Source organism: Lycium barbarum, chromosome 1 (assembly GCF_019175385.1).
Source record: "Lycium barbarum isolate Lr01 chromosome 1, ASM1917538v2, whole genome shotgun sequence".
In the NCBI taxonomy this organism is placed as follows: domain Eukaryota; kingdom Viridiplantae; phylum Streptophyta; class Magnoliopsida; order Solanales; family Solanaceae; genus Lycium; species Lycium barbarum.
This window is the reverse complement of record NC_083337.1, coordinates 149674810-149687937: the sequence shown is the minus strand read 5'-3', so window position 1 is coordinate 149687937 and position 13128 is coordinate 149674810. Positions and strand designations below refer to the sequence as shown.

The 13128-nt window shown below is 37.1% G+C and overlaps 1 protein-coding gene across 2 annotated transcripts; it reads left to right on the top strand.

Moving 5' to 3' along the window:
* The first annotated feature begins 5215 nt into the window (after nt 1-5215).
* On the top strand, nt 5216-12590 carry LOC132643592 (probable hydroxyacylglutathione hydrolase 2, chloroplastic). 2 transcript variants are annotated; one of them, XM_060360058.1, is made up of 8 exons: nt 5216-5375; nt 6052-6234; nt 7712-7915; nt 8618-8741; nt 9710-9810; nt 11420-11494; nt 11589-11687; nt 12184-12590. In XM_060360058.1, the coding sequence occupies exons 1-8, from the start codon at nt 5319-5321 to the stop codon at nt 12328-12330; spliced, it is 990 nt and encodes a 329-aa protein (XP_060216041.1). In that variant the 5' UTR covers nt 5216-5318; the 3' UTR covers nt 12331-12590. The 2 variants fall into 2 exon arrangements, with proteins under 2 accessions (XP_060216041.1, XP_060216049.1); XM_060360066.1 differs by having other exon boundaries at nt 5238-5375; nt 6130-6234.
* The last annotated feature ends 538 nt before the right edge of the window (nt 12591-13128 follow it).

The following is a 13128-nucleotide window of genomic DNA, read 5'->3' as shown; positions in this document are numbered from 1 at the left end:
CGGGTCCAGAGGATTACTAGGGCCCAGGCAAATATTGCTCCGGAGACTTTGCCCCAGACAGAGGGTTCTTCTACACCGCCACTCGTGGAGGAGATTGGGGCAGCCGTAGCTGCAGATCGGGGGGCGGCTCCACCGCCAGCTCCCGCAGTTCCAGTACCTGAGCCTCCAGCTCCACGGCCAGGCACTGAGGATCAGTCTATGAGGGAGGCAGTCCAGTTGCTGACCAGACTTGTGGCAGGGCAAGTTCAGGGGCATGGACTGGGAGGTGACCGGACAGTCAGGTGTGATAGTTCGAGAGCCCGTGAGTTTTTGACTTGTAGTCCTCCAGAGTTCTTCGGGACAAAGCCCGAGGAGGATCCTGAGGAGTTTATCAGGAAGATGCGACGCACTCTAGATTTGATTAATGCTTCCGAGACAGAGTCAGTCGCGTTAGCTTCGTACCGGTTATATGATGTGGCGGCAAACTGGTACGAGTCATGGGGGCTATCCAGAGGGGACAGCGCTCCCCCAGCAGTTTGGGGCGATTTTTCTCAGGCATTTCTTGGACATTTTCTTCCCCCAGAGTTGCGACGAGCCAGATCTGATAGATTCTTATTATTGAGGCAGAAGGGCCGCAGTGTCCGGGACTATAGTTTGGAGTTTGATTCCTTAGCCCGATATGCACCTGCTGTGGTGGCTACTATGGCGGACCGGATGCACAGATATATTATGGGGCTGGATCGGTATTTTGTTGATAGCTGCTTAGTATTGGCTGCTCAGCCCGGTATGGACATTGCCCGTATTCAGGCCCACGCCCAGGGCATGGAGGATCGGGGCAGAGGAGGACATTAGCCTGACAGGGGCCAGGATCGGAGACAGCCCAAGAGGGCCAGGTCATCTGGAGATTTTCGGGGCAGACAGCCCGAACAGCCGCAGCAGCCTAGCAGATTTTCATCTCAGCCGGCGCAGAGCGCGCCTCCCCAGCCTACCGGTCGCAGATTCGATAGCCCAGGGTATTCAGGAGCAGGCCAGAGCTCCAGGGCTTCAGGTTCACGGACAGATAGGGGTTCTGGTCAGATGAGGCCACCCAGGGTTCAGTGTTCTTTTTGCGGCAGATACCATACGGGAGAGTGCTACAGAGCCACCGGTGCATGCTTTTCTTGTGGTCGTCATGGCCATTCTGTGAGAGATTGCCCGTATAAGGGTAGTTCGGGTGGTGCAGCGCAGCCTACCGGATCAGTCGCTGGGTCTTCATCTTCGTCAGTGGCTATGCGCCCTACGGGGCAGGGTATTCCAGCGCCAGCGGGTCGTGGCAGAGGTCGTGGTGGAGCTTCTGGTATTAGCGGTCCTTCGAACCGCATTTATGCTTTGGCCAGTCGCCAGGATCAGGAGGCATCTCCTAATGTCGTTACAGGTACTTTATTGGTCTTCTCTCGGTCTGTGTATGCATTAATTGATCCAGGTTCGACTTTATCATATATTTCACCCCTTGTTGCTCGGAAAATTGGTATTATGTCTGAACCTATAGAGCCATTTGAGGTAGCCACACCGATCGGGGACTTTATTGTAGCGAAACAAGTATATAAAGATTGTTCCGTAATTGTTTGTGACCGTGACACTAAGGCAGATCTGGTAGAGTTAGATATGACTGAATTTGATGTTATTATGGGTATGGATTGGCTAGCTTCCTGTTACGCTAATGTTGACTGCCAGAATAAGGTGGTTCGCTTCCAATTTCCCGGGGAGCCAGCTATGGAATGGGCTGGTAATACAGCATCGCCGAAAGGTAAGTTTATTTCATACCTTAAGGCAAAGAAAATGATCAGAAAGGGTTATATTTATCATCTGGTACGGGTGCAAGACTTGGACGCAGAGACGCCGACACTTCAGTCGGTCCCCGTGGTTAATGAGTTTCCAGATGTTTTCCCCGATGAGCTTCCAGGTCTTCCTCCAGAGCGGGAGATAGATTTCTCTATTGATTTACTTCGAGACACTCAGCCTATCTCTATTCCTCCGTACAGAATGGCGCCTGTAGAGTTAAAGGAGAGTTGAAGGAGCAGCTGAAAGATTTGTTGGATAAGGGCTTCATCAGGCCCAGTACTTCGCCTTGGGGAGCCCCGGTATTATTTGTGCGTAAGAAAGACGGGTCGCTGCGTATGTGTATTGACTATCGGCAGCTGAATAAGGTAACTATAAAGAATAAATACCCCCTCCCCAGGATTGATGATTTGTTTGATCAGCTGCAGGACGCTAAGTGTTTTTCGAAGATAGATCTTCGATCCGGCTACCACCAGGTTCGAGTACGAGAGGCCGATATCCCTAAGACAGCTTTCCGGACCCGATATGGGCATTACGAGTTCAGGGTTATGTCTTTTGGGCTGACAAATGCTCCCGCTGTATTCATGGATTTGATGAACCGGGTATTCAGGCCATTCTTGGATATGTTTGTAATTGTATTCATTGATGATATCCTGGTTTATTCTCGGTCTGAGGCGGAGCACGCAGATCATATGAGATCGGTATTAGGGGTACTCCGGCATCAGAAATTATGTCTTGATTAAAAAATAACACGCTTAAATCAAAATCTTAAAAAATAAAACACCCTAAAGTTTCCAAACAAAACTTACTTCGGGTACCTTTTCAACCCCTACGTATCCTTGATGTATTGAGCCTACATTATTGTACGCAGAAAAAAATATCAGGTTCTATATAAAATATTGACGTTTCGGAGTCTTGACACACGACTAATCATTGGTCAAAGTATGGAAAAAACACTAAGTTTTTTCAAACAAAACTTACTTTAGGCACCTTTTCAACCCCTAAAATGACAATCCGAACGTCTACGTATCCTTGATGTATTGGACCTACATTATTGTACGCAGAAAAAAATATCAGGTTCTATATAAAATATTGACGTTTCAGAGTCTTGACACACGACTAATCATTGGTCAAAGTATGAAAAAAAACACTAAGTTTTTTCAAACAAAACTTACTTCGGGCACCTTTTCAACCCCTAAAATGACGATCCTAACGTCTACGTATCCTTAATGTATTGGGCCTACATTATTGTACGCAAAAAAAAAATATCAGGTCGTATATAAAATATTGACGTTTCGGAGTCTTGACACACGACTAATCATTGGTCAAAGTATGAAAAAAACACTAAGTTTTTTCAAACAAAACTTACTTCGGGCACCTTTTCAACCCCTACGATCCGAACGTCTACGTATCCTTGATGTATTGGGCCTACATTATTGTACACAGAAAAAAAATATCAGGTTCTATATAAAATATTGACGTTTCGAAGTCTTGACACACAACTAATCATTGGTCAAAGTATGGAAAAAACACTAAGTTTTTTCAAACAAAACTTACTTCGGGCACCTTTTCAACCCCTAAAATGACGATCCGAACGTCTATGTATCCTTGATGTATTGGGCCTACATTATTGTACGCAGAAAAAAATATCAGGTTCTATATAAAATATTGACGTTTCGGAATCTTGACACACGACTAATTATTGGTCAAAGTATGGAAAATAATACTAAGTGTTGCAAAAAATAAAGTTGGCCAATTTTTTTTTGTACTGTTTATATAACGCAGTATTTTACTGCGTTATACAAAAAAAAAATTGGTACTTCTATAACGCAGTATTTTACTGCGTTATAGAAATAATTTTTTTTTCTATAACGCAGTAAAATACTGCGCTATAGCACTTAACGGCTCCGTCTCCGTTAGTGCTATAGCGCAGTATTTTATTGCGCTATGAGTACTTTGGTAATTTTTTTTTTTTGTTGAGATATTTTGGTTCAAAATATTTTTTTTTTGGGGCATTTTGATTCCGGACTCTAAGACTTCCTAGTAAGCAAAACTAAGGTGTTTTTTTATTTTATTTTTCTGGATCACTTTGCGAAAATCTTAACATTTTACGTGAATATATTACCTCTCAGGCTCTCACTAGCATAAGAAAATAACTTTATCCATTAAAATTTAAATAATTTTTTTAATTCGAATGTCTCATAATTTTTTATCCTGGTGCTAAAAACGTTAATACTCTTTTCAATTTTACTTATATCTTAAACAGTAGCGGAGTTAAGATTTTCACCCAGAGGATTAAAAAATATGAAGAAGTAAATATACGAAGGAGCCAAGTGAGTTCAACATCTACTATATGTACATAAAAAATAATTTTAATCTTGTATATATATAATGTAATTTTTTATCGAGGGGGTTCGGATGAACTCCTTGAAGACTAGTTAGCTCCGCCCCGGATCACGAAGATATTTTACCGTTTTAACTTTTTTCGGAAATATTCCGGAAATGACAATGTTGTTGACTTGTTGCGACTTGAAAGATCACTTCATCTGTGCTAAATTGTTAATGTTTATGTCTTCTCGATAATAAAATTGAGTCACATAGATAGCTTTTTTTTTTTTTTTTTTTTTTTTGGGATAAAATGAAGTGACAAGTTTTGAGTTCATCAAAAACCATAAATAAAAATCTTATTTTTTATGGTACAATACTAGATTTGTAAGTCTTGTACAGTCATTCTCAATGTGACTTGCACTAACTAATGATTTCTCCATCGATTTCATTGGTTTGTCGTACTTTACTTTTTAGTTCATTTCTTAAAAAATATCTATTTTCTATTTTAGTAATTTTTTACGAGACATATTTAAGATCACAAAATTAAATATACATTACACATATTTTTAGTTTAAAATCACAAATTTAAAAGCTTAAACTAAACTGAGGGAATATTAAAAGAAAGAACTACTCCCTCTGTCCCAGTTTACGTGACACACTTCCTTTTTAATCTATCCCAAAAAAATATTATCATTTTATATTTAGAAATAATTTAACTTTATGAGATGATTTACAGCCATACAAATATCTAAGACTTATTTGGACCATAAATTTCAAAGCCTTCCTTTTTTTCTTAAACTCCATATCAAGTCAAATGATGCCACATAAATTAGGACGGAAGAGTAAATATTTTTTTAATACAGAAATCATAGCATATTCTAGTAGTATTATAGTACTCTCTATTGATATAGTTTTTTTTTTTAATCTATAGTTTTACTTTTTACGCTTAACGAGATTATATATAATCACACAAATATTTTTAATTTATTTTAGATCATAAAATGTATCTCACATAAATTGTTACGGAGGAAGTAGTACTTGTTTCGCCTATTTGTGATGGTAAAAGTAATAAATAAGTAGTATAGAAGTAATTAATAGAGTCCCAAAAGCCTAAAACAAACTTGCGTGTGAAAGCGTGTGCCAACCCACCATTGCTACGCTCTGTTTACAAAACAAAATTGAAATGCAAAATTATGCAAACTTTGTGTAGAATTGCACCTTCAGCCATGGCTTCCTTCCCTTGTTCTAAGGTTTTTCTTCTCTCTTCCAACCCCTTTAATTAATTATACTACATATATTTTTTATACATATTCTTGGTAGACTTTGTAGAGTACTTTAAAATAATCTGAACTATAGTAAAATAAATTTATCCGAGTTTGGGAGACTATGGTTTTTTTTTCTTGGGTCAGTTTGACTTATTCTGAGAAAATTTGAAGTAAATTGAAAATATGGATGGATTTAATTGTCCCTAAATCTGAATTAATATGGGTATCTTGTTTTATTCTTGTTAGTTGTGAATTTGATGTGAAGTCTTGATGAACTGTGTAATTTAAGTGGTGAAATATATATATGAATGTATGAGTGATTTTTTTTTTTGTATTAGAATCAAGATCTTTTTTCACTGTTAATTATAGCTTTTTGATGATTACTACTATGTTGTAATCATACTGATAGAATCAAGATCTTTTTTCACTGTTAATTATAGCTTTTTAATTTATTTAAGGTTTAAGATTGTTTTTTTTTTCTTCTAAGGTGTGTGTATTAATTTTATCTGATCTTCTCATGGGATTCTTTTGGTTAATGTAATTCATAATTAGGGTTTTAAAAGGGGATACTTTGTTGCACATGGTGGTTTAATTAGTATGTAGATCCATGGTCTTTTGCTTGCATTTCTATTTATTTTATTATATTTGTTGGTTTTATTAGTCCCGGACAGGGGTTTGTGTATGGCCTGGCATGAGACAGCTTTCTCTTAGGAAGCATCTCCTATATGGATTTATGCAGCTTTTCTCAATGCCGTTCAAGACCGTACGTGGAGTTAGTCGAACACTTAAAGTTTCTAAGCTTTGTAGCATTGCAAGTACGTCTTCAAGTTTGCAAATCGAACTGGTGAGTCCATAGTAACGTGCTTTTTAGGTGCCTATGTATACAGTAATTTGCGGCTTTGTTTTAATAGTACATGTAACCTGTAAGTATGTCATATGTTGGGCACATTCAATCACTCCTATTTCTCATTGAAAAAAATATTTCATCTATCAGTGGCAAATATCATTGAGTGTCTTTTTTTTCTTTTGTAAATTATCTTGAATGAGTGCTTGAGATAGAAATCACCGATTACAGAGGGATTTAAAATTGTTCAAGCAGACCAGAAAGAGGAGCATCTTTGTGCAGTAATGAGCAAAATTGAATACCTTATATGAAGACTCTTAGTGTGACTGGGTGGCACCAGTGGCAGAGCCAGAATATTCTTTAAGGGGGTTCAAAATTACGAAGAAGTAATACCCGAAGAAGCAAGGGGGTTGAACATCTATTATTTATACATAAAAAATATTTTTAACCTTGTAAATACAGTATAATTTTTTGGTGAAGGAACTACCTAGCTCCGCCCCTGGGTGACACTGAAATGTGGTATTAGTGGCCTTTGTATTCCTAAAATCTGGCTGAGTACCCTGAGATCATGGTAATTGTTGATAGTCAGCTCTTATAGTTAATGCCACTGTACCCTAATCCTCCTTGGACGAATGTGTGTATTTAATTGACTTCCCGAATGTCAAGGTCTGACACCTAGTTGGACCAAAACAGGGAAGATGTTGCCTCATGTAGAGTATTTCTAAAGGACTATACTGTATGGCATAGGAAAACTGCTCCTCGATCATATCCTCTCCTACACCGCTAGATCGCTTTTAAGTATGGATATTAATGCTCGGTCTGTTTGGAAATATTCTGGTCCCCCCCCCCCCCCCCCCACGCCCCGCACCACCATTTCTGAAGTAACTATTGGAATACTAGAGGCCTGAATAGGAGGGGCTGGGTAGTTCTCCTTCATGCTCTAATGTGGACTATAGCTTATTCCAGAGTCGGTATAATTTAGTTTAGACTTTCTGGAGCACTCATGACGTTCCATTTTGAATGCCCAACTGGATGAACTTCTCGAATGGGAATTCATATATTTAATGCCTCGTATTCTCTTGTATGCAGATATGTTCCTCTTTTCTTTTGGGTAACATCCTTTTTGTTTAACTTGTATCATAAAAAGGCAAAAATGCTCCTACATTAGTGTTGCTGGCACAGAATCAAATATGTAAGTGTCAGCTCACAAAAAATGGTACTGTTCTACTTTCATTTTGGGTGGGAGAGATGGGAATGCTCGCGCTTTCTTATTTTCAGGAAGCAGATTTACTAGCTGAGAAAGATAATTTCTGCTTCTCTTCCACTTCCTTTTCTCCATGCGTTTCTTTCTCTGGACAAAAAAGAATATTAAAAAAAAAAAATTCAATAGCTTGACTTTATAGTGTAACAAAGCTCTCCACCTCTATGTGAATAAACCTTCATAATACTGCTGATCTTTTCTGTTGTCAATTGTCAGGTACCATGTCTCCAGGATAATTATGCATATCTATTGCATGATGTGGATACTGGAACAGTTGGTGTTGTGGATCCTTCTGAAGCTGTTCCTGTTATAGATGCACTGAGTAGAAACAACCGTAACTTGACTTATATTTTGAACACACATCATCACTATGATCATACTGGTGGTAACTTGGAGTTAAAAGCAAGGTATGGGGCAAAGGTAAGAAGTAGTTTTCCTCTTGCCACTGTCATTTGAAGTTGTGATGATGTATGGAGATAAAATATTTTTCGTAAGGAATTCAATAGCTGCTCTTGTGTTGTATTATATGATCTATCTGTTTATATTGTAATCTAATGAACAATTTCGGCAAATACCCTCTTATAAAATGTGTTGTCTTCTACTTTTCTGATGTATAATATCTTTGAGTTACATTGCAGCTAAATTTAAGTCTAGGTCCAGTGTTTTCTGAATTTCTCAATTGGTTCATCTTTTCTTTCCCGTTGTGAATGTCTTCGCTTCGGTATTTTTTGGGCGGTAGGAGAGGAGATAGGGAAAAGTCTTGAAAAAGGAGGAACATAAATTGCCATAAATCTCGCGAAATGCTTTAGGACATGTTGGTACGATTGTCTCCGTCAACATCTCTGCCAGGCGTTGCTGGGGCTGACCCGTTTAGATTACTGTATCGGGAAAAAGAAACCAGGAAAGCTAAACACCAAACATTTCAATCAACCAACTATTTTTTTCAAGCTCCATTATTTTTGTTTTAGAATTGGGTAGAAATAGGATAACTTCAAATATAAGTTGCACCTTAAAAATCGTTGGTAACTATAACAGGCATTTCTCTGCTAATCAACGGTTAGCATGTTTGTGTCAGTTGAATTTTTGTCAGGAGAGGCTTTCATTTGTTACGTGGTTTTGTAGGTAATTGGATCTGGAGTGGACAGTGATAGAATACCTGGTATTGACATAGCCCTCAATGATGGGGACCAATGGATGTTTGCAGGCCATGAGGTGTTTGTCATGGAGACTCCCGGTCATACACGAGGTTGTATTTTAGTGTCTGATATCATATGAAAATTTCCTTGAATTGTCTCATAGTCTCTGATTAATTTTGAAGCTATCTGACAAAACAAACATCTATTTCCTTCTTTCTTTTGCTGCTTTCCTTCATGGTTAAATATCAATTTTATCTTGGAAGCACAGCACCATTTGTCTTTGCAATTTCTTGTTCTATATGTGGTTTTAACAAATTACTAATTCTTCAAGCTTGTCATGTGCTGAGGGAAATATCCGTTTAGTGTAGGTGTATGAACTCCACTCAGGAGTTGGTTAAGAAGTGCATACACATTGAGAAAATTCGTATCCAGCAGCATAATAACATCTTACAAGTGAGAGATTAGAAATCTTACCACGATAATTTATTGTCCTCTGTCCAATTACTCGTGGAGTATTGAGGAAAGAGATGACAGATCAAGGAAAGAAATATGTCTTATCAGAAATGTTTTCCACTAAATAGAGCTGTATTATATTCGAACTGTTTAATTACACTGTCCATCCAATCCCATTTCATGTAACACCATTTGATTGGGCATGTTCATTTTTATGTCACACTATTTGATTGGGTACAAAATTTAGGAGAAATTTGTTGCGGGTAAATATATAGATATATGAGTGGTATTGGATGAATATACTAATGTAATATTTGAGAAGTTTTGAAAGAGATAAGCATAAATCTTAAATTGATTAGTTAGATAGATGTGAGCTGAAGAAACATTTTGGTTTGTTCCAACATAAAAGGAGTGTCATATAAATTGAGATAGTGGTAAATTTGCCCCTTTTCTATTCATCACAGCTGTTAATTCTTTTCACATGATTTATAATGAGAAATTTTAGATATAGGGTCAAGTGGGGATTACTTCTGATTTAAATAGTGTTATCTTTAGATGACCTTATGTGCGTTTTTTAGGCTAAAAATAACTCCTTAATTTTGCTAATACAAGAAATGCATGACAGGGCATATCAGTTTTTACTTCCCGAGATCAAAGGCAATTTTCACAGGAGACACACTGTTCAGCTTGTCTTGTGGTAAACTTTTTGAAGGGACTCCTGAGCAGGTAAAGTAGACTTCTATTTTGGGGGCTGTATCATCTATTTTTTTCTTTTATTGGGCTTCTATATTGATTTTCTTTTTTATTTGGATTCACATGTTGATGGTTGTCAACTAGCAAGTCTGGGTTGGATTAATTAATGAGAATAAGTAAAACTAGTAGTTCTTCTTGTTTTAACCTAAAGACTTGATGTAAACTGACGCAAATTCTTGCTATTTTCTTCTCGTAAAATAATGGGATACATATTGTCAATTTGCTGATGGCATCATTTTTGTGGTGTCAAAAACTAGCCCCGTTTGGGTTAGCCAACTAAAGTAGCTGATAAATACTAAGTGCTGAAAAATACTGTTGAAATGTTTGATGCGGATTTTATAAATAAGCAGATTATGTGTTTAGATAGAAATGGTGAAACTGATAAGCAGTTTGTATGTTTGGTAAAGAAATGCTTACAAACATTTTTATAGTAGTGATTGAAATGCCCTTAAAACTATTTACAAAAGATATAACTTTATAAATAATTTGTACATTAAAATCACAAATGATGGATTTAGAATAGAGAGAAAGGTAGGGTTTTGTAAAGTATTTTGGGGATTGCAACTAAATTAGAATAAGATGGTTAAAAACATTTCTTTATAAAGGTAACATATAATGGTTAAAAACTTTGTCAAAGCAAAAGTGTTTGTAAGCCGAAAAGCAATCAGTTCGGACACCAATTTATGGTTTAGGACATATTTTGGCCTATAAGGGCTTTGATGTTTACCAAATGCATTCATGAGCCAAAAAGTGCTTATTAAGCCAAACAACATGTAATACTTAAAGCAGCTAGCTGTCCTTGAGTGTTGTGAATTTTCTTTTCTCTTCATTTTGGGATTCCCATAAGTTTCACTTTCACCCATTATTTTCATGTTGATTTTTTTTTTCTGTTTCCTTTTTTTGAATGTGTATTCCAGTTTCTACTATTGTCTCTCAAACATTGACGGGTAGGTGAATTTGCTGGCCAGAATCAGATTCAATTGTAATCAAACCCAAAACTCATTACTCCTTTGTTTAATATGAAGAATGAGATAGGACGGAGGAGTAATCTCACAATATAACGAGAAAGAATGCTCTAATGGTAAAAGTACTACTTCCAACCAAGCGCTCCGGAGTTTGAATCACCAAGGGAGAAAACTAGAAAACTCTGTCTGCTATCTGATCTGAAATTGGAATATGAACAAATGATGCATCACCTATCTGAACATAGCTAGGTCTGTTGTTGCAGAAAACATTTTCGTGAGGGTAACTTGCCAACCATAGATAATGATTAGTAATAAAATATATATTCATTTGCTTTCCTGCCTGCATCTTTTGGTGTGTTTGGACAGAAAGGAATCACAGATGTCTTGATGGGGATGTCTTTTATGGCTGTATAGTTGGCAGATAAAGTGCCCATTAATTTCGGGACCTTATTAGCTCTTTAGCTTTAGCTTAGCTATATCTGATAATCTTTTGTGTTTTACCATCTTTTGTAATCATTGCATCTTCTTGATGCCATCTATGAAATTCTCTTACTTCATCAAAAATATATACTCTGTACATATATTTATGTGCTATACTTATCATCTGCATTTTACAGATGTTCTCTTCATTGAGTAAGATTGTGTCCTTACCAGACGATACAAATGTCTACTGTGGCCACGAGTATACATTGGTAAATTAAGTTTCGAACAATTTCTGCTTGTTGATAACTTAGTGCTAACATCAACAGTTTCTTCTTGACCTGACCATTTGACATGTTTTAACAGAGCAATTCGAAGTTTGCACTTTCTATAGAACCTGGAAATGAAGAATTGCAGTCATATGCAGCTTATGTTGCCAATCTTCGCAAGAAAGGCTTGCCAACAGTAAGCTTCCTTTGCTGAAAACTGTAATGAGAACAATTTTGCACTTGACCTGAATTTTAAACCCCTTAAAATCCTAGGGACACTCGGCATGATTCATGAGCATGTTGAGTAGGTGTCTCCTTTTCTTTATTTTAATCAATATCTGAGAAGCTTAATTGGACCTGTTTGGTGGTTTTGTATTTGACCCCTGTTGAATATTTTCCAAATTACACCTTTGGTCATTGGTGTACTAAGGTGCCCTATAATTTTTTAGTAAGATAAAGGATTTATCGGCAACTAATGACATCACCAAGAAGATGCTAAAATTTCCGAAGTTAAACCATAGAACTCGTAGATTGAGGAATCTAGAAATATGTCTTTGTTATAGACATCTTTTATTTTTAACCGGAAAACTAAGTAGATAAAAGCATGTTTATATCTTTTTCCGCTAGTTTTTTAGGAATATATCTCTGTTAATTGTCAGTATTTGCTAAATATTTTGTTTGTGGTGCTTTAGATTCCAACAACGCTCAAAGCAGAGAAGCTATGTAATCCATTTCTTCGAACTTCAAGTACAGAAATCCGGAAGTTGCTAAACATTCCAGACACCGCAGATGATGCAGAAGCCTTGGGTGCCATTCGCCGTGCTAAGGATAACTTTTAGGTCGGGCATGGGAATTTGGCGCTATGAACGACCCAGAGAATGTATTAAGATATATCGTCCTTTGCTATTTTTTGTATAGGAATACTACATCTACCAGCCAAGAAAGCAGAAAGGGAATACCTGATTCCTGTTCATGTTCACACTTAGCTTGGAAAGTCCAAAATGTTGCCTTGGACAGTCTTTCTGATTCACACATGGTTAAACTAGACTCAGTATAGAAGTGCTTTTTTTCAAGTTACTAATATTACCAATGCCAAAAACTTGTCTTTTCACTTTAAATTTTCCATCTTTAAAGAGGTGTTTTTGTGGTGAAAATGGAGTTCACCGATAAATCTTTTTCGGTGATGCTAGTGGGATTCTAGGATATTTGTGGTGAATGGTGTACTATTGTGGTGGTGTAAGGTGGAGAGCAAATGGTGAAGGCCGTCCATGGTTGTTTTGTGGTGGTCTGGTTGCACCATGAACTTTTAGGCAAGGTTTTGATACAAAAGCAATGCTGAAAAGAGCGGGAATAAGGAAAAAAATTGCTTTTAAAATTTAAATCTTATCATCAATAACTACTTCATATGTTTCATTTTTCTTATTCTCAGAAAATAATATTGAAATTGCAACTATATGAAATAACATCTTTGAAATGGTAGAATAATAAAAATCAGGAAATTCTTGAGTCGCATAATTCTTTTTCTTCTTCTACAAATGCAATAAGATCGGGAAACTGTAGCCCTATCATCATCATCTACTATCTAATCTTGAGGATTAATGTTATGCGCGTTAAATGTCAATTGTATAGATTGTCGA